This window comes from Staurois parvus, unplaced genomic scaffold (assembly GCF_062004578.1).
Source record: "Staurois parvus isolate SC_StPar_1 unplaced genomic scaffold, SC_StPar_1.0 ptg000019l, whole genome shotgun sequence".
Lineage (NCBI taxonomy): Eukaryota > Metazoa > Chordata > Amphibia > Anura > Ranidae > Staurois > Staurois parvus.
In genome coordinates this window covers 10,577,023-10,599,505 of record NW_028317815.1, presented here as the reverse complement: position 1 = coordinate 10,599,505, position 22,483 = coordinate 10,577,023, and the positions used below count along the sequence as shown (strand labels likewise).

The 22,483-nt window shown below is 40.6% G+C and overlaps 1 protein-coding gene across 1 annotated transcript in view; it reads right to left on the bottom strand.

Moving 5' to 3' along the window:
• Nucleotides 1-22,483, bottom strand: part of CERK (ceramide kinase) — a 117,274-nt gene that overhangs the window by 24,579 nt on the left and 70,212 nt on the right. The window contains exons 7-11 of the mRNA XM_089684800.1: nt 18,176-18,321; nt 10,006-10,080; nt 6,809-6,961; nt 4,253-4,358; nt 3,997-4,073 (exon numbers count right to left, since the gene is read on the bottom strand). Of these exons, the coding sequence (XP_089540926.1) occupies nt 3,997-4,073; nt 4,253-4,358; nt 6,809-6,961; nt 10,006-10,080; nt 18,176-18,321 (557 nt within the window). The remainder of the gene's footprint in view (nt 1-3,996; nt 4,074-4,252; nt 4,359-6,808; nt 6,962-10,005; nt 10,081-18,175; nt 18,322-22,483) is intronic.

Genomic DNA, 22,483 nt, shown 5'->3' with positions numbered 1-22,483 from the left:
GGTGGTGGATATGTTCTCAGGATGGCCAGAGGCGTTCGCAGTAACCAACCAGATCGCAAGAACCACTGCCAAGAAGCTGCTCACGGAGATAGTCTGTAGATATGGAGTGCCTGAGGTGGTTGAAAGCGATCAGGGACCGGCTTTTACTGCCAATGTCACAAAAGAGATCTGGGGGGCTCTGGGGGTCACACTTGCGTTTCACACACCCTATCATCCCCAGAGTAGTGGGAAGGTAGAGCGCCTGAATGGGGTCCTGAAGTCAAGAATGTTAAAAATGGCCCAAGAGGTAGGCATGGGATGGCCAGACAGCTTGCCTATTGTTTTTTTCAGTGTTAGATACACACCAAGGGGAAGTCATGGGTTGTCTCCCTATGAGATTTTGTTTGGGTCCGCCCCTAGACTGGGTACCTACTATCCTCAACAATTACAGTTGCAGTTTGACTCATTGACAAAGTATGTGATATCTTTGACACGTGAGTTGAATAATATCCATGTGCAAGTATTCTCCTCCATTCCAGATCCTGAGGCGGACATAGGAACACACACTTTACAACCTGGAGACTGGGTCTTGGTCAAAAAGTTTCTGCGAAAACATACATTGGAACCCAGATATAACGGTCCTTTCCAGGTGCTCCTGGTAACTGCCACTTCAGTCCACCTGGATACACGCCTCACATTGCAAGAAGGTTCCAGCTCCAGAGGACGAGGCCCTATTTGTGTCACCCACACCACAATGATTGTGTTGCATATCCTTTTTTGGTGGAAATGGGAGGGGGCCAACAGGTGGCCATCACTCACAAGGGTGACTCCACCCAGTTTTGGTATAATTCATCCAACACACAAGTAGCAACATTTTTCTTCAATCATAGCCTGTGCAAGAACACACCTGTCCCCATTGCCTCCACAATATATATATGTGTTACAGATAATTATTGGGGAGCAGATTGTGGCTACTGGGGATCAGTGGGATGGAACACGAGACCAGTTTGGGGGTATAAGCCACAAAGTGCAGTAGAGCGGAAAGACCAGTATGGAAAATCTCTAATTTCCCGAATGACACTCACTTACCACCCCTAAGGTAGATAGGTGATCCACAAAAATGAACAAGCAATTCACTGTAGCCATCCCCCTTACTCTGACCATAGAGAGTCCGGGAGATCAGGGAACTTACCTTCTAGGGGTGTTATACCCCAGAGGTGGCACAATCCACCATTGTGAGTTCCAACTGAAAGATATATACCTTTCAAAAGAGTGGTTGGACCCCCTTAATCATTCTCTCCCTTCTCCCAATCCCCACGCCTCCATGCCATAATGCCATTGCACATCCTCTCAGATCCATTACTTAAGGGGCCTCCCAAACCCCCCCATGCAACCAAGCACAAACGAAGTGCCCCGCAAGGGAGTTTTGACCCCCATGTCTATATATATGCGATAGGAGTCCCAAGGGGGGTACCCGATGAATTCAAGGCCAGAGACCAGGTGGCCGCAGGATTTGAATCCCTATTCCTCTTCATCACTGAGAACAAGAATGTAGATTGGATAAACTACATCTACTATAATCAACAACGGTTTGCAAACTACACACGAGATGCCTTAAAGGGGATAGCAGAGCAGTTGGAGGCTACTTCTAACATGGTCTTTCAAAATCGTATGACACTCGATATGTTATTTGCTGAAAAAGGAGGGGTTTGTAAAATGATACCAAAGATCATGACCTGCTGTACGTATATCCCAGATAACACAGGCCCAAATGGGAAGGTGACACTGGCCATCAAGAGGTTGGAGGACCTGTCAAATGAACTTAAGGAAAACTCTGGTATTACACATCCCTGGGATCAGTGGTTTGGATGGCTGAGTGGCTGGCAAAAAGCCCTCGCCCAAGCAGGGGTGGTTATCCTGGGTATTATCATTCTAATGGCAATAGTCTCCTGCTGTGTGATCCCTTGCATTAAGAGGCTAATAGGGAAAGCTGTGAACGAGATCTCCCCTACATTCCTGAACTGTAACAATGTTGAATTCCCCCGTGAAGAAAGGGAATCCTATACACCCTTACAGACCATGGCCCCTGATCATCATATTTCAGATTTATAAAAAAAAAAAGGGAATGCTACAAATTTCCCCCCCCTAACAGACAACTATAAGCAGGGAAAGACAGTGCTTGACTGTGGCCTTCTCAGGATGTATCGAGACTCTAGGGATGGATTAGCCACTCAGGGGCTCTATATGCGTCTTAAAAGAGTTCCAGAGGGAGGGCCACCAGGCAGTTAGGACATCAGAAGACATAGGGACAGTCAGGAATAAAATAGCCATTTTAAGGGGGGATTGTAGTGGATTGTGATAGACAGTCCACATTTTATTAGATGATCAGTAAAATGATCATTTTATAGTCTTGCTACTTATGTTTCTTGCTCTTTAAAAATTCCTTACTCTTTTAAGTAAACAATCAGATATAGGTTGACAGAACAATGATGATAATTAAGATGGCGCCTTCATCCAGAGTCTCACCCTTGGTGACTCATTAGGAGAAAAGTATCTTTTAATGTAAACAACCCCCATAAAAGGGAATGAGTCTTTTTGGGGACAATGATTGGAAGATATCAACAAGGATGGAAGAACACGCAGAAACCCAGTGGACTTTTCATCCAATCAATGTATATGCTTTGCCTGCATCATATGCCCTATAAATGATACTGTTAGTTCCTCAATAAAACAGAATTTTAGGAAGTTGGCAAACTGCGAAGTGTCAGTGTCTTACTTCCACGTGCACGTATTCTCATATTAATTTGGCTCACTGGTAGATCACGGTAAATGGTCTGTAAGTGACCGAGTCCAAGACACCTTGCCTGAAAAACGGTTGAGAAACACTGCCTTAACCCATAGGGCAGCAATGTCATCCCACCAGTTTACATAGTTCCAAGGTGTTGTCAGCTGGCAGTTCACATCCACTAACTGCAGAGAAAAGAGGTTAAGCTGAAGCTTTAAAGTCATGGGAGTATCAAGGTAGTGAGTGAGCTAGTGATTCTAAAATATAGGGGAGTATCAGAGAAATAGGGACACATAATTTAGTAGGAGGGTCATTAAGTAGCAATTGCCTTCTAATTTGATCTCGGCCATCAGATATAAAGTATTAGACAGTTAAAATAGATACATGATAGGATGTGAGAGATTTCTACTGTTGATTCCAATACATTCCATAAAAAAAAAAAAAAAAAAAAAGAAAAGGTCAGAAGATGCAATCTGCTAAGTATTCATGCTGTACTCCACTGAACAATATCTACAATGTCATACTGTTCCCCTACTATAATACGACCACACCAAATCAAAGTGCCACTCAAAGTCATACAAGACCAGGATGCATGTCTATCAGCTTCTCTAAAGACGGCCAAAATGTTACTCCCAGCTAAGGCAGATATTGACCAATTGTCAGTAAAAGAACACAACTTGGGTTAAAATAAAAAACAAACAAAAAAGTTGCCAGTCATCTTTACCTGTCCATTTTCTTGGAGTTTCTGAACAGTACTATAATGTATGCTGTCTCTGACACAATCTGCTTGCCCACAAGCATACAGGAAAAAAAGAAAAACACAAGTAGAGGGACTCCTTGAGGTCGAGTCTAAACATAAAAATCTTGCCTATTCTCCAAGATATAATACATTTATAGAAAATGTAGAAGAAAAAAAAGCATTGAAAGAAAGCAGTACACTAACAGCTTCTTGTCCATTATTTTGATCCATATTTTAAACACCAGTATGCTATGTGTGCGTTTTCTTAAATACTGCTTATATAAAAGCAATTGTGTTAGACAAAGAATAAAGTAAAACGGAGAGAATAAAACAGATCCCAATCATTATAACATTTAGCACTGCTGACTGTGTTTTGTTTGACCCTAGACTAGATATCCCTAGACCTGGACCGCAAAACAGATATTTATCCAAGCATTAAAATAATTTTAACCACAGAGAGTTATCAATTATCTTTTAATTAACATAATCTCACCATTGTGTTGTAACCCACAGGTCTCTGCTCTCTGCTGCGCCTCCAGCTGCTTGCTACTTTGCCTGCAAATGTAGCACCTATCAGAATAAAACAAATACAAACCTAAGTGAGGAAACAATTACTTTACACTTTCTGATAAAACCACATATGACATTTTAGAAACTGCATAAGCAAAAAAACTCTACTCTCTTCTTGTAAATGCAACAAGTTGTCATAAATGAAGTAAATATATACCTCAACAAATAAAGCAACGTACCCAGATGTGCAACAGACTTTATCCCTTGGGGATCCTACTGCCCACTTTGCTGGTTGGAAAGACACTGTCCCTTCATAGCAGCGATGAGATAGAAAAGTCTTAAAACCTAAAATATACAATTTCAGACTTAGCACTTACCATGCAGGTTGCAACATCTAAACTAATGCAGCTATGTAGTAATTATAAAAGAAAAGAGGCAATACAATTCCATAATTGAATTCAGTAATGCTGTTATGTGTCCTGGTAGAGGTTCTCTTGACCTCCAGCTCTCAAGTTCTATTGTCTCCTCCTCCCATGCTCATCTCCAGGACTTTGCCAGAGCCCCTCCCATCCTCCAGAACTCTCTACCTCAATCTGTCTGGCTATCCCCTACTCTAACTGCCTTTAGGCAATCCCTGAAAACTCATCAGGGAAGCCTACCCAAATAGACATAACACTCCCATCAGCTCATCCCTCACAGTTATAACCTGAAAACACCAAATATTTTTGGTTTAGCATTTTCCTGCTAAAATATGCAAGTCCGTCCCTGAAAAAGGCATTGTCTGGATGGGAGCACATGCTGCTCTAAAACCCGGATATATCTGGATATTCACAGTTAGGTGAACCTCTGCCCATCTTTACTTCTGGGACACGCTTACTCTCTAAGATGCTTTTTTTTTATACCCACTCATGTTACAGACCTGTTGCCAATTAACCAATTAGTTTCAAAATGTACTAACTTGTTAGTACCACTTTGCCAGCTTTTTGTTGCCCTGTCCCAACTTTTGAGACATGATGTTGCCATCAATTTCAAAATTACCTAATTTTTTTCATAAAATTGTACATGTTCTCAGTTTAAACATTGGATATGTTTTCTATTTTTTATTGTGAATAAAATATGGGTTTACTGTATGAGATCTGCAAATCACTGCATTCTGTTTTTATGTAGATTTTACAGTGTCCCAACTTTTTTGGAATTGGGTTTTGTATATATAGGATTTTGGAAGGGGATAGGAGAGGTGGGTAGTGCTATGGCTGCTGTGTAGGACACCAGTAACTGGGGTGTCGGAACTATATATATTATAGCACTGGCTATACCATCAGCGTTCATGTGAAAAAGTTGTTTGTAAAAAAAAAAAAAAATAAATAAATAAAATAAAAGAAACTTCAGGAGGTGGCATACACCTAATTGCACTTAACACCTTGTGTGCCCCAGCAGATTTCCTGGATTTCTTGATTCTAAAAAAACAAGAGCATTGACTGGAGTACATAAAAACCTGTGGAAACGGAAGCCAACTCACTGAGCCAACTAGGGTTTCAACCACGATTAGTAGCAAGATAGCAAAAGACAATCGCCTGTAATCATGCTCTGGATTAACAAACAGCCAAGTTCAACTGCATTAGACACTGTGCTGCTTGCTGATGAAATTTTAATTTCAAAGGAGATAAGAAATACAGTAATTACATGTACAAAAATAACGTTCATGAGTGTAAGCTGCAATTTGATTTTATCTAATTTTTGATTTAAGATTAAATATAACTAATAAAATTGATGTGATTTATAGTAGCTACAAGTACACATTCATAAAAACCAGGACAAAAAAACAAATAGAATTTCCATAATTGTATTTACCAATGTTGGTGCAACAGAGAGCTTTAGTACAGTAAAATGATGGATCACTGTTGTACAGCAAAAGAAATCTTAAACCCACAAATTACATTTAAATTTTTAATTGCTATTCACAGCTTAGATGGCTTTCTTGTAAATCTGTCTTTAATTTTCCTACTGGGACATGACTTTCAAAAACATTACACTTAAGAAACAGGAAGACTTGATAAATGATAAACTAATATAGTTCTGAATTATTTCCTATGATTTATGATCAAAATTTTATCACCAGAAATGACAGATGCTTCACTGAGATTGGAGAATACAAAAACCTTAATAAGTTGCTGCACTTGGATTTGAACTTATCTGTATGCAACTGTTAGAAAATATGATGTTAATCCTTGGAGTTCATTGAGGGATATAAATTTCAGAGATTATACTGTCACCTATAGGTGGATTTGGGTGGATTTGGGTGAACCCCCCCCCCCCCAAGCAACCAGCTTGGTATAACCCCTCCCATTAACATCATGGCTCAGTTTTGTAAAAAGCATTACCAAGAGCAAGACGCTAAACCCAGATGGTCGGGACCTGTATGCCTCAATGAACTTCAAGAAAAGGACCCAGAAAGCACTTTGTGGCTAACACAAAGGTCTGGAAAGGGGCAACAATGTTGATACAGTCTCCACAGCTATCGAGGAGGATACAGCAATTCAAAAAAGCTTAATAAAGAGACCAGCATGTAGAACAGTCTTGATTAAATTAAAAATCTCGAAAACAAGAACTAGGGGCTAGCAAAAATAGTTAAACTTTTCCCAGTAGAGAAAAGATGTCCATCTTCTAGACATAAAAGGAACATGCTGGGAGTGGGAGCCAGTATACCAGGTAGGTCTTTTTTTTCTGCCAGTGTGTTATGGCCATTCACAAAAAATTTAGGGAATAGTAAATTGTAATGTGGTGTGCTATTTTACCTGCAAAGTCATATCTGGCAGGGCCCAGCCACCTATTCTTTTCACTTCCTTTCAAGACGTCTCCATAGAAACCATAGCCCAACAATGAAACAGTGTACTTCAAGAACGTTTTTTTGTCATGAACTGAACTAACATCAAGGGGTTGAGAATCACCTAAGCAAAAAACAAAGAAAACACTTATTTCTAAAAGCAGAAAAAACACTGTCCCTGTCCCAAAGGTGACAGAGTTTACATTCACTTTTCATGACTGCTCCATTGCTGTGTCTGCTTGTTCAAACCAATCTCAAATTAACTTTGCCAATTTTAGAATTTTACTAAAAAATGTTTACTGAAAATGTTCTTACTGGCAGTACAAAAATAAATAAACAATTATTTGTACACATCAAGATATTTTAAGTATTTAAAAGGCACATAAATAGGGGTTATAACCCTCACTTACTATATGTAAAGTTAAAAATGACTGCCTTTAGTTGTAATTCAAGGAAGCACTTGGCAAAAAAACACCAAAAAAACATAGACATCTGTGTTCCATTGCAGAGATTTGCTCAATACCTGTCCCAGACCCAAAACAGGAAATGAGAGAAAATTTCTTCTTAGAGCTAAATCTAAATATTTATATTTTGTAAAATAACAAACATGTCTATACTTATCTGCTGTGTTATGATTTTGCACAGAGCAGCCTGGATCCTCCTCTTCTTGTGTCCCCCGCAGGCTCTCCTGGCTCCTCCTGTCTGTCGGGTGCCCCCACAGCAAGCTGCTTGCTATGGGGGCACCTGTTGCTCTTTGTCCATTCACACACGAAGCCACAGCTTGGCCCTGCCCCTCTCCTCATTGGCTGACTGGCTGTGTTGGACAGTAGCGGGAGCCAACGGCTCCTACTGCTGCCTCAGCCAATGAGGAGGCAGAGACCCGGTACACCCAAAGCTGTCATTCACATCGCTGGATTGCGAAGAGGCTCAGGTAAGTATTGAGGGGGCTGGGGGAGCTGCTGCCGCACAGAAAGTTTAAAAAATTGTTCAGCCTTTACAGCTACTTTAAGTGAGGGAATTCCTGGTTATCACCAGGGTCACCAGAATTAGTGCTCCCATTGCAGGACTCTAATCAAAATTTAAAAAAATAGTTTGCTTGTAGCGGTTTACTTTAAAAAGAAAAAAACAAACATTATACTCACCTAGGTGGATGCAGCATTGATGTCATGCTGTATCTGCACCCCGCAGGCTCTGCATTGAGAACTGATCAAACACAGCTGATTGCTCAGTGCTCCCCTCCGCTTATTGCATCACCACTGTCTGTAGTCTCAGAAATGACACTTCCTGTGAAGAAACTAAATATCCCACAATCCCCAAGTCTCTCAGTCTAGTGCCTTGTCATGTGACAGCTCAATGGCTATTAAATCTGAAACACAAACAGGCTGAGCAACTAACAGAGACCACCAGGATGTTTTTCATCACATTAGCACTCCCACATTTATCATGCAACACAAAGGAAATGGATTGGCATGCATTGCATTCTGCTTTTAAAATGTTGCCTATGGAAAATATAGAGTATCGCGCTCAAATTTAATGCATGACATGTTGGGTATATAATTACTTGGTGCAACCTCATCTTTCCTATTTTACCACAAAATTGGGTAATATATTGCATTCATGTATCCTAAAATTACCTTTAGTGTACCTTTTGCCGAAATTTTGCACTTGAGGTCTAAAATTATTTTTAAAACGTGTACAAAAATGGTTCTGGCAGCAACAGGGTTAAAGGGAATCTATGGTCACAGCATACACTTTCATTATAAAACATCACTCTTGTAAAAGCAATATGAAAAAAAAAGGTTATTTTTGACAATGCAACATAAAATTACTTGATAAATCTCCTTTTATGTTGTAAATGCCGCCTGTCTGCTGGCGATATCTTTCTACAACTTCCTAAATTCCCTGCATGCTTTACAGCTTCTCCCCTGCTGTTAACTTTACATATCTCAGGACACCATATTCCATGGTATCCTGCTGCCTGCAAGCAGTGACTCCTGTACTAACTCCACCCCCTGAAACGTCTCCTCTCAAAACATCTGTAGTTCAGAAAGCAGGCTCTGTGACATGTGTGATACAGCAGAAATTACTCACAAGGCATAGTAAAGACATGTTACGAAATTCGAGCAAGTAAATGTGTGAGGATATTTACAAAGTAAGTTTACAAACTTCATGATCATTCAAATTAATAGGAGTAGGCTAGAAATAACTGAAATACAATGTGGAAATTAATATATGATTTTACATTATCATAGATCAGCTATAACTAGTGCAGTTGTCCATTTTTCCAAGTGCAAGGAACACGTGAACATTGCACGAAAACTCATAATCCAGGTCAGCTCACACTTGACCACCACAGCGAGATGCTCATCAAGCTCACTGCTGATAGTCACTGTTTTAAGTCCTCATGCACACTTGACGTTTTTACAGCTGCTGTTTTTGGCTTTTGACTTTTTCTACAGCCAGTAAACCCCCCAGCATGTTATCCTTTGTGTCCATGCACACAGGCTGTAATCAACGTTTTTCTGGCAGGGACGTTTTTCGGCTGGAAAAAAAATCCTAGGACTAGTGGGTTTCTAGAGGAGGTAACAAAAAAATAGCAAACATGGAAAAAATGCAAAGCACTAAAGCAAAAACACTAAAAAAAAAGCTGAAAAACGTTACTATACACAACGAAAGTTACCAGCGATATAAAAAAAACCCAGTGTGCATGGAGGCTTAAACAAATGGAAGACTGCAAACCTGCATATTCCGAATGGCTACTTTAAGTATTCACAAAACAGAGTTGCTGTTCATTCTCAAAGACGCTGATAACATCTAAATTAATGCTTTCACAAAATTTAAGATTTAATATAATGGTATTCAGCTTATAATATGCATTTAAGCATGTGTGTTAAACTTAAGTGAACTAAAAACTGCATGACAGCAAAGGTTTAAACGCTTTATTCCTTACCGATGTGCCAGAAAATTGAACTTCGAAAATAACACTGTTCAAGATAATGTATTTGGTATAAGTCACTAATTTATATACAAAATATTTTTTCATATGTTGCGATTACATAAGGCCCACAGTATATCAGGTAAAGGTGGATGATAACTATGCAGACTACAATTTTTTACTCTACAGTTCCACATTTTACAGCAGGAGACCACAAACTGCACATTACCTACCCAATATGATGTGCAACGCTGAAGTTACTGGATCATTGATTCCCACAGTAGCAAAACACACACAGTCTGTAGAACCTAAAAACAAAAAAAAAGCCACCTGTCATCAAGTTAAATGACAAAAACTGAATGTTAGCTTTTTTCTACAAATGGACTGCACATGACTACCATTGACAGTATTTAAGGGTCACTTGAACAGGCCGTTACTATTGTTCTATCACACTAATATGCAGAGTCTGCTGCCCATCTCTCCCCACTATTTATGTCTCTTCATAGCCAGAAATGCTAGAATGAGCCTAGCACTCCTCTTTGTACACCAAACATACCTCTAGTTCATGGGTACCTTTACACTGTAATACGATAACCTGCCTAATCCAAAATGAAATACACCGATAAGATAAATAATCACAACTTTGTTGAAAGTCATAATAAACTCTGCTTTTGAACTTCTACCTAGAGGTAAGGCTTACCTGTAGGTACAGTGACCATCTCCTAAACTTGCCGTGTTTAGGAGATATTCACTTGGGATGCAGCTGGTGAAGTCACTGGCGCATACGCTCTGAAAGGGCAGCATACTCCTACCCACCCTTCAGAGCCATGCGCCATAGCTGTCAGGGACTAACTTCATTGGGGCTTGGTCATTCAAACAGCAAGAGCATGCAAATCCAGAAGGGCTGAAAGACCGGGTGAAGATGGAAGCCTTGTAGATAGAAGCGTGCCGATGGAGGGCTTTGTTTTAAGGCAAGTATGCCAAAATGGGTTAGTATGCTGTGCATATTAGCACATTATGGCTTAAACCACCCCAGGTCCATGTGTGTTTTTTTTTTTTTTTAAAGAGCAAGCTTACTACCACTTCAGTACTTTCATGCATTGTATAAAGTAATATGTTCTTCAATATCCATTATATAAAAAATTTTTAAGAGATGTAACTGCAAATAAATATACTAAAAAAGGGAAAAACAAAAAAACAAGTGATTACGATAATACCACCACCGTGTTAAAAAAAAAAAAAAAAGTACCATAGCAAAGAATCCAATAGCCAAGTACTAGATAAAAAGTCCATAGTTGAATTGGATGTTAGATCAAGCTTTACAGTCTTAAAATAGAAGATGCTTTAGTTGAGGGGAGACAGAAAATCAAGTTTCATTTATTCCCCCTTTTCTGTAGATAGGAACTGGGAACACTGCCCAGCTCAAGCTACTGTATGTTAAATCCACTTTTACTAAGCTTGTAGTAAAAGCAGCAATGGATCAAAACGCTGTGCAGCAGCAGCCCTAATTCTATCACTGCCCACATAAAAAGTTTAATGTAATTCCAAGGGCATATGTTTCTCAAGAAAGGATTAGTCTGTGCAGCTCTTAGGCAAAAAAAAAAAATGGTGCTTCAATAGAACTATACGCTCAAGTCAACACATCAGATAAATCTCAGTCTTTGACATATTACTAATAAAACCTTAGCCTTACAGAACAGTAGGATTTCACTGGTATTTATTATATTTTGAGTTTGTTACAATAAGTCAAGACCTCGGGAAAAATATTGTGCTGTAAATGAGAGTAAAACGGGGTTCCAGGCTAACTAATAAGGGATAGCTATATTATCACTCGAAATACATCTGATAAGGGGTACAACAGTGAAAGAGGGAGTGCATTCAGTCCCTAAAAAGCAAAAACGTAACTGAACGATTTCCTAAAAGAAAAAAAAAAAAGGAAGGAAGGAAGAAGGCAGCATTACACAGTCTAAAAAGGAAAAAAAAAAAAGAAAAATTATAAAATTATATACACCCACATTGCACATATACAGTGGGGCAAAAAAGTATTTAGTCAGCCACCAATTGTGCAAGTTCTCCCACTTAAAAAGATGAGAGAGGCCTGTAATTGGCATCATAGGTAGACCTGAACTATGAAAGACAAAATTAGAAAAAAAATCCAGACAATCACATTGACTGATTTGGAAAGAATTTATTTGCAAATTATTGAAAATAAGTATTTGGTCACCTACAAACAAGAAAGATTTCTGCCTCTCAAGACCTGTACCTTCTTCTTTAAGAGGCTCCTCTGTCCTGCACTCATTATCTGTATCAATGGCACCTGTTTGAACTTGTTATCAGTATAAAAGATACCTGTCCACAACCTCAAATAGTCACACTCCAAACTCCACTATGGTGAAGACCAAAGAGCTGTCGAAGGAAACCAGAAACAAAAATTGTAGACCTGCACCAAGCTGGGAAAACTGAATCTGCAATAGGCAAGCAGCTTGGTGTGAACAAATCAACTGTGGGAGCAATAATTAGAAAATGGAAGACATACAAGACCACTGATAATCTCCCTCGATCTTGGGCTCCACGCAAGATCTCACCCCGTGGGGTCAAAATGATCACAAGAACCACAAAAATCCCAGGACCACACGGGGGGACCTAGTGAATGACCTGCAGAGAGCTGGGACCAACGTAACAAAGGCTACCATCAGTAACACACTACGCCGCCAGGGACTCAGATCCTGCAGTGCCAGACGTGTCCCCCTGCTTAAGCCAGTACATGTCCGGGCCCATCTGAAGTTTGCTAGAGAGCATTTGGATGATCCAGAAGAGGATTGGGAGAATGTCATATGGTCAGTTGAAACCAAAATAGAACTGTTTGGTAGAAACACAACTCGTCGTATCTGGAGGAGAGAGAATGCTGAGTTGCATCCAAAGAACACCATACCTACTGTGAAGCATGGGGGTGGCAACATCATGCTTTGGGGCTGTTTCTCCGCAAAGGGACCAGGACGACTGATCCATGTACAGGACAGAATAAATGGGGCCATGTATCGTGAAATTTTGAGCGCAAACCTCCTGCCATCATCAAGGCATTGAAGATGAAACGTGGCTGGGTCTTCCAACAGGACAATGATCCCAAACATACCGCCCGGGCAACAAAGGAGTGGCTTCGTAAGAAGCATTTCAAGGTCCTGGAGTGGCCTAGCCAGTCTCCAGATCTCAACCCCATAGAAAACCTTTGGAGGGAGTTGATCCGTGTTGCCCAGCGACAGCCCCAAAACATCACTCCTCTAGAGGAGATCTGCATGGAGGAATGGGTCAACATACCAGCAACAGTGTGTGCCAACCTTGTGAAGACTTACAGGAAACGTTTGACCTCTGTCATTGCCAGCAAAGGATATATAACAAAGTATTGAGATGAACTTTTCATATTGACCAAATACTTATTTTCCACCATAATTTGCAAATAAATTCTTTCCAAATCAGCCAATGTGATTGTCTGGATTTGTTTTCTCATTTTGTCTCTCATAGTTGAGGTCTACCTATGATGCCAATTACAGGCCTCTCTCATCTTTGTAAGTGGGAGAACTTGCACAATTGGTGGCTGACTAAATACTTTTTTGCCCCACTATAAACACACACACACAGTGCATTCCTAAAGTATTCAGACCCCCTTCACGGTCTCAATTTTGTTATGTTGCAGCCTGAAAATACAGTTGTTTAATTTTTTTGCTCTGTAATTTACATCCTAATGACAAAGGAAAAACAGAATTTTAGAAATGTCTGTGAAGTTATTAAAAGTAAAAAACTGAAATATCACATGTACTTCAGACTGTTCAGACCCTTTACTCTGTATTTTCTTGAAGCAACTTTGGCAGCAATTACAGTCTTGAGTCTTTCTGGGTATGACACCACAAGCATTGCATACCTTGATTGGGTGGATTTTCTGCCATTCCTCTTTGCAAATTCTCTCAAGCTCAACCAGGTTGGATGGGGACCATCAGTGGACAGCCATTTCCAGTCTCTCCACAGATGTTCAATAGGGTTCCAGTCAGGGCTATGGCTAAGCCACTCTAGGACATTGACAGAGTTGTCCCTAAGCCAGGGCTTGACATATTCCAGACATAAGGTTGCCATGGCAACTAGAAATTGTGTCCTGGCACCTGGGCTTTTGTCAGCCCATTCATTGTTGTTCTGAAAGTGGCGTGGGCAGGGGGAAGCTGGTACAGTTGTTTAGGGTGCCAAATTTAGAGGAGTGCTGTCTGCCAGGTGGCAAGTAGAGGGCGTAACAGCTGAAGCCCTACAGGAGTTAAACCCCTCCCCTGTGGTGCGTGACCAAGATGGCATCGGGAGTAAACATCTGAACGGGAGGTTCCAGTGTCCAGTCCATTTCTCTGCAGTCCCATCAGTGCAGGCAACAGAGGCCTGCTGCCCGACACGCTCTTCTCCTCTGGGACACTAGTGGGTATGACCTGAGGCAGAAGCGCCAGCTCACACCACAGAACAGGAGATCCTCTGACACCACAGAGATGAGCGGGAAGTTCCTCCGCCATTACCGACAACATGGCCACTCAGCTGTTTTACTGAATAGGCACACCCGAGCGATGCCCAAATCCATGGAAGTCAGGGTTTTTGGCTGACTGCTCTGCTGTATGTTAGGGTGCGCAAATTACTTGACTTGCCCCAGGCACTGACAATCCAAGCTATACTAAAAAAAAAAAAAAAAACTGGCTCCTAACTTTTTTAGCTGGCTTCTAGATTCATAGTAAAATTTGTCAAGCCCTGCCCTAAGCCAATCCTGTGTTGTCTTGGCTGTGTGCTTAGGTTTGTTGTCATGGTAGAAACTCAGCCCAGCCTGAGGTTCTAGGTGCTGTGAAACAGGTTTCACTGTGGATATCTCTGTGTTTTGCTGCATTCAGTTTTCCCACAACCCTGACCAGCCCTCCCAGTCCCTGCTGCTGAAAAACACTCCCACAGCCTTATACTGCCACCACCATGCTTCACTGTTGGAATGATATTGAGCAGGTGATGAGTGCTGCCTGGATTACTGCAGACATATCTTTTAGAATAGAAGCCAAATAGTTTCATCAGACAAGAGAATCTTGTTCCTCACCATCTGAGTGTCCTTCAAGTGCTTTTTTGCAAACTCCAAGCGGGCTTTTATATGAGGAGAGGCTTCCGTCCAGCCACTTTGCCACAAAGCCCAGATCAGTAGAGGGCTGCAGTGATGGCTGTCCTTCTGGAACTTTATCCTATCTCTGAAGTTCAGAGTGACCATCGGGTCACCTCTCTTACTAAGGCCCTTCTTCCCTGAATGCTCAGTTTGGCTGGGTGACCACCTCCTGGAAGAGTCTTGGTTGTGCCAAATTTCTTCCACTTGAGAGTTATGGAGGTCACTGTGCTCTTGGGAACCTTCAGTGCAGCAGAAACTTTTTTGTAGCCTTCCCCAGATCTGTGCCTTGCAATAATCCTGTCTCTGAACTCTGCAGGCAGTTAATTTGACCTCATGGTTTTTGCTCGGATACAGTATGAATGGTCGGCTTTGAGGCCTTTTATAAAGAGGTGTGCGCCTTTCCAAATTATGTCCAATTAATTTAATTTACCACAGGTGGACTCCAATCAAAGAGTAGAAACTTCTCATCAACTATCAAGAGAAATGGGAGGCATCTGAGCTAAATTTCAAGTATTGTTTCAAAGGATCTGAATACTTAGGCCAATGTGAAATTTCATTTTCCTTTTTCACACATTTGCAAACATTTCTAAAATTCTGTTTTCACTTTGTCATTATAGGGTACTGAGTGTAGATTAATGAGGAAAAAGGACTTTAAACTACTGTAGTATCAGGCTGCAGCATAACAAAATTGAAAAAAGAGAAGGGGATCTGAATACTTTAGAAATGCATTGTATTTAATTAAAGGGTATAATTTAAACAAAAAAAAGTAAGACATTCTAAACAAAATCTTGATTTTTGAGGTTGAAAAAGACTTTTTAAAATCTTTTTGCAAAAAACAATTCTTTTTTGGTCATGCTCTCTAAAATGATAACAAAAGGAAAGAAAAACCTGTCTCAAACGGGACATCACATAACACTGATACTGCTATAAGTCCTCAACTAAATCACTCGGAATTTGTATTTTCTTATATTTTATTACTAAATCCACACAAACCAAAAGATAACAATAGAACATTACTTTGGGAACTATGAGAACAGGCTCAAAGCTCTGATCTAAAAAGGTATCAGCTGGCTTTGCAATTATTGAAGACAAAAAAATTTGTGTTTGAGAAATGAATGTTGTGACGATAAATGCCTTGTTACGTATACACAGAAGAGTATTCACTATCCTTTAACCCTTTTACTGCCACGTCCGAACAGTGTATGGTCCTACAGCACTGCTTCCAGCTGGCCAGGACCATACCCCATGTGGACCTGACACTCCTCCTGCTAAAAGCACACGGTCACTCCAGTGACCATGAACTCATAGCACAACTGTTCAGCAGACTCTACTGAACAAAACTATAGCTCTGATTAGAAGTGAACACCATTTCACAAAAAGACGCAATTTAAAATGTACAAATATTTGTTATTTAATAACTCAGAACAGGTTAAGCTTTTATAGTTAGTTGAAATTTAGCAGAATTTGCAGAAATTGCTGTGTTTTTATCTGCAAATAATAAATTTAGTGTATTTTTTTAGCGAAAATATTGTTTTGATTAAGACCTGCACAAATATCATGATTTTCAAAATCAGTAGCACCTTATTTTTATTCTACTGGTCATGGGCTTTCAGGAAAATATAAGGTTTGGGGGTCTTTTATAAACTGAAAGCTGTAAGGGAAAAATAAAATGGAAAAATTGCAAAAATGGTCTGGCCACCTCAGTTTAAAAGTGGAGTGCAGGGATTGGCAGTGAAAGGGTAAAAGAGACCCATGATAGATCCTAGAAGTAAATACTTTTTTTTTTTTTTTAATAAGCAAAAGCATAGGAAAAATGTGGTAGAAAGCTCTTCATTCTCTTAATGGCAGGTGACTATCAAAAGATTTTGGAAAAAATAAGATTATGTCTCTTGCCCAGCCTTGACTTGAGCAGCTTCACCACAAGAGAAGACAAAATGCCTTGCCTTCTATTAGACCAGCCTTCCCCAACCTGTTCACCCCGCAGGAATCCTTGAAATAATGTCAAGTCTTTATGAATACCTGCTAAAACCAATTGACCGATGGTCAATGGGAAAAATGCCCTTTGCCTTGATGGCCAATGGGAAGACTGACCCTCTTACAGTGGTGATCAGAATGCCACCCTTACATATAGCTAAAAAGACAACTGGTTTCCTGCAGCTGGCTCTGGCAAGTAGCGATGGCTCTGGAACAATGCAAGCACCATTAAATGGGAGGACAATCAGTCACAGTTCCTGATAGGTCCTTTAAAGACAGACAGGGTTCAGGAGAACAACTTGTTATAATGCACAAAATATACATATCATACTTTCACATTAAGGCAAACTTGTTTCAGGAATGACAGCTCAGGGCTCTTCCTCAAAACTACGCAGCCACTACCACCATCTGCACTGAACCTTATTCTTCTGCAGGAGTTTTCCTTCTTTAGCCATAGAGCATCCAGTCATGGTACAACTCCTGCAAAAGCACAACGGTGCCGCACTATGGCTATGAGTGTACACTGCATTGTGCACAAAATTGCTGGAAAAGGATAGGTTTTCCTTTTTTTTTTTACTTCGGCAGAAAAGAGACACAAAGTCACTTAAACAAAAAAAAGTGCCTGATAGAATTCTTTTCCTTTTCAGTTCTGCTTTAAGGTGAGATCAGCTGATGCCACTATCCTACATATCTTAATACTGATGCCCACATGAACATTTTCAGTGAATATTAACAGTCTTTCATATAACTGAAAGTTTCTGCAACAAACAAAATAGAAATGGCGTGCTTTCATCGCACAAATTGCAAGTACTTGTCTGGGCAGTTCTAAAACACACATTAAAAAGGATGGTAGTGTGAAACAACTTAGCACCAAATAATATTTAAATATTAATGTCTATAATTTTTTCTGGGGAAATATTACCAATGTCTGTGTAATCAATAAAATAAAACTTTAAAAGCACTGCAAATAACATGAAAGTAGAAAAAGCTTGACATAAGAGGTAAGACACATGACCTTGCATACAGGCAGAAACCTAAAGGGTGTGAATGCAGCCAGTTTAATCCTCATTGATGCTAACATGATCCCAAATCTATATTCATTTTGATATGCTATCTTTGTTCTATAGTTGAAATGGGTTTTTATCACAACAAGGTCACATATGGAATAATAAAATGAGCTGCATCACTGAGCAGAAAGGTCAGCATCACAAAATTACAAATGAAGCAGAACAACATGAGGTTACAATGAACATAAATAGCCAACTCACCAGCAGGAATAATGCCAATCCTCATATAGCACCGAGATAATGGAATTTTAGGATTGTTATGATCAACATCAGAATCCTTTTGTACCCGGCCTATAAGGCCATGAAGCACTTCACTGAACATTCCATCGCCACCAACACAAACAATGCTGCAGTGATAAAACGTCTCAGTTATAACAGTTTTACAGCTGTCATGTTGTGCATGAATAAATATCAACAAACATAACCATATACTTTGGTTTTCATTTAACACTGACGCACACAAAAAGTAAAGATGTAACAAAAATAATTTCATGATTTAGCATTTAGAAAGTTAACTGAAATAGTAAAGGTTTCTTTTTTTCTTCTAAAAGGTTCTTTTTAAAAACACACGTTATACATACCTGCTCTCTTTAATGGTTTTGCACAGAGCAGCCTCAACCCTTCTCTTCTCAGATTCCCTGCTGGTGCTCCTGGTTCTTCCCCCTAGACCAGTGCCCGCAATAGCAAGCAGCTTGCTATGGGTGGAACTGATACATGCTCGCTGCCAAGCAATGCTCTATGCGTACATAAGGCACAGAGTCGTGGTTTGGCCCTGCCCCACTCTCTCCTCATTGGCTCACTGGCTGTGACTGACAGTAGTGGGAGCCGATGGCTTGGGACAGCCGAGGCTCCCGTGGACATCACTAGACTGAAAGAGGGCTCAGGTGAGTATTAAGGGGTGCTTTTGGGGAAGCAGCACACAGAATATTTTTTTTACCGAATACATAAAACATTATAGAATGCATGAAGGTAAAAACGTTCCGACTTTACAACCACTTTAAGCTGAAAGGCTTGAAGATGAGGTGATGGCAACCAGAGAAACCACCTAGTGAATGAGAACAGAGGGATATATTTGATCTGTTCAAAGGACGATTTCTGCAGAATCAACAGAACTACGTTGAGGCCCAGGTGCTCCGGAACTCTTTTCTCTTCATTGTTGCAGTACCACTGGGTGGTCCAGTTTTGTGTAATGATTATCACTGAAATGCCCTCCAACTTGATCCTGCTGAACGGATGAAATAAGCACAGAAGCACTTCAGAGGAGAAAAGGTGTAGGTCAGGTTCAACTAATCACCATGGAGGCACAAAAACATCCATTGCAATGGCCAGAGGATCCCTGCATCTGGAGATAAACTTGTCCAGTCTGTTGTTAAACAGAGATCCTGGAACACCTCCGGGTGAAGGGACCATTCTCCTACATTATCAGATTTGGACACTGTCCAGAGAATGTGCCTTCTTGTCCCACACAGACAGGGGACTGCCACCATCAGACCCAAAACTCATGTAAAAACAAGAGTAGGACAGTTCTAGGATGGCAAGGTGCGAATTTGGAAACAGAGGGTCAAGAGGTTTTTTTCCTGTAAAAGGGGAACCTTGGACTGATCAGTATGTTGGAGGCCTAGGTACTCCAAGCAATGGTCTGATTTTAATTTAGACTTCTGAAAGTTCATGAGGCAACCGAACCTTTGAAGAGTCTTAGCAGAATGGTGGACACTGACTGATAAAGTCTGTGCCAACTGTTCTCCTCAATAAGATGTTGTCCAGGTATCCCAAAATGCAAATGCAAGAGCAATGCTAGAACAGAAGCCAGTAACTTAGTAAAAACTCAAGGTGCACTGGACACCCCCAAATGGAAGTAATTACCAGCGCATGTGAAAAAGAATTACAAATAAATCACAAAACTATTATAGTGCAAAACATTTTTTCATAAGTGTCTATAATTCTTCAAAACAATATCCAGTGATATTTCCACCTCAGGGTTCAGTATTGCCCCAATAGGCAAAAGGCTTACTGGATAATTATGACCCCTTATAAGTGGAGCCATAAAGTTATATCTGGCACGACATCCAAAGTTTCCCCTTTTCAACAGGTATGGATAGGTCAGCAGAATGTGCTCCAGTTCCTCTTATACACTTCCCCTCAGTGTGGTACTGGTTTCAAAACATAAGCAACTCCAGTAGAAAGTATCAAAATGCCATATATCAATCACATATGAATCAACTCACACAGCAATAAAAATTACAACCATCTCTTGATACAGGGCTTGACAAATTCCAGGCGCCGGGTCGTAATGGCAACTAGAAATTGTGTCCTGGCACCTGGGCTTTTGTCAGCCTATTGCCACCTACCTAGTTACCAACCATGCTATAACCGAATGGCGGTTACAGTGAGTTCAGCTAGTTCTGGGAGGGAGTCTATTGAAGTCCTTCCAGCATCCCCTGCACAGCCCCCCCCCCCCCGCACCCCACAGTTGACCACAGATGGAAGTAAAGGTCCAATTACAGCTGATCACATTGTAAACAGACTTGCTGGTTATCAGCAGTCCTTTCCTCACTCGCTGTCACAGCATGAGGAAAGTACAGCCAGTAACCAGCAATTCTGACATGCATATTTACACTGATTATCAGGGCACTGAACATCAGTGCAGCCCCATCAGTGGCCTGATTATCATTGCCTCCTTGTCAATACCACCTCATCAGTGCCCATCAGTGAATAAGAAAAACTACTTATTTGCAAAATTTTCTAACAAACTAGGAAAAACTTTTTTTTTTTTTTTTTTTTTTTTTAATTATGACTTTTTGTTTAGCAAGAAATAGAAACCTGTGGTGATTAAATACCACCACAAGAAAGCTTTGCCTCAAAGAAAGCTCTGTCTTCAAAAAAATCTAAAAAATGTCATATGGGTACAGTGTTGCATGACCACGCCATTGGCAAAGTGTAACAGCACTGAAAGCTGAAAATTGGCCTGGGCAGGAACGGGGTGTAAGTAGGCATGTTTTAACATCTTAAAAAAAAAAAACACGCAGCAGAAATAAAGCTTTTTTTTTCTTCTTCACATACCGGCACCTCTGTGTATTCTTCATGTGTAAACCGGTGTCATGCAAAGTTTGGCATCAGGGTTATATAAGAGAAGGGGTTTTGTCGTTGAAATTTTATTTTAAAAAAAATGTAAACTTTTTTAGCTGTTTGCTAGATTCAAAGCAAATACTTGTCAAGCCCTCTCTTAATGCTCAGTGTTATAGGAAAGCTGAAGGCTCAAAAGAAATTCATGTCCCACTAACTACAAGTCAAGTCTCTTTATTTTTAGCATATTAATTAGATTTATTGGCTTTATATTATAGGGGTAGTAAGCTTGTTTATTTTTTGTTATTTTAAAATGGAAAAGATTGGTATTAGTGCAGGGGATTAGAGTTTTTTTGTTCTGAAATGCAAGGGCAGCAACCGAAGTATTGTTACCCACAGCAAAATGCAGGAAGCATTGATATGATGAAAAGAAAGAGACATACAAGTAGCCATCCTTGGTGTCCACTGAAGACAGAAATTCTCCCAGAAGTTGGGAGGTAATGACTGCACAGAGAGATTCATACACTTTTTTTTTGCAAGAAGGAAGAGGTTGAACGCTAGGAGTAAAAGCATGCAGGTGCAAAATGGGGTCAAATGCCCCTTTTGCTTTGAAAATGGAGAGCAGGTTGGAGTAGAAGCTCTGGAAGAAAGGTGTTCTTTCAAGCCTAGTTTGTCACTCTTATTAATACCTTGTCATCCAGTCCTCGTCGTCTGTTCTCTACTTTTAACTCTCTACTTTCTCCACCTCCACCCAGTACCTCACTCACTGCTCATGAGATTGACGCAATTCGTAGGGGCATTGCCACTGCACAGACATCCATCCCACTTAGCATACCTTATACTAAACCTCCTTCAACACTTTCCTCTTTTGACCTTGCTACTACCGAAGAGGTCACTAAGGTTTTCTCAGAAGCCCGTCTCACAACCTGCCCCCTGGATCCCGTCCCCTCATTCTCCATCCTATGCTCCCTCACTCACATCTTCAATCTCTCCCTCTCTAACAGTGCCTTCCTCTCCCCTCTAAAGCATGCACACATCACTCCCATACTTAAAAAGCCCTCCCTGGACCCCACCAACATGAACAACTTAAGACCCATCTCCCTGATGCCATTTACCTCTAAACTCCTAGAATGCTTAGTCTACAATCGCCTGAGCTCCTACCTCACTGACAAACTTCTTGACCCTTTACAGTCTGGCTTTCGCTCACTCCACTCCACTGAAACTGCCCTACTAAAACTCACTAATGATCTACTAACTGCTAAAACCAATGGCCACTACTCCATACTCTTATTACATGACCTCTCTGTGGCTTTTGATACGGTTGACCATCCCCTCCTCCTCAAAAAACTCCACTCCTTTGGCCTCCGAGACTCTGCTCTCTCCTGGTTCTCCTCCTATCTATCGCAGCACTCCTTCAGCGTTACCTGTAACGCTGCCTCCTCCTCT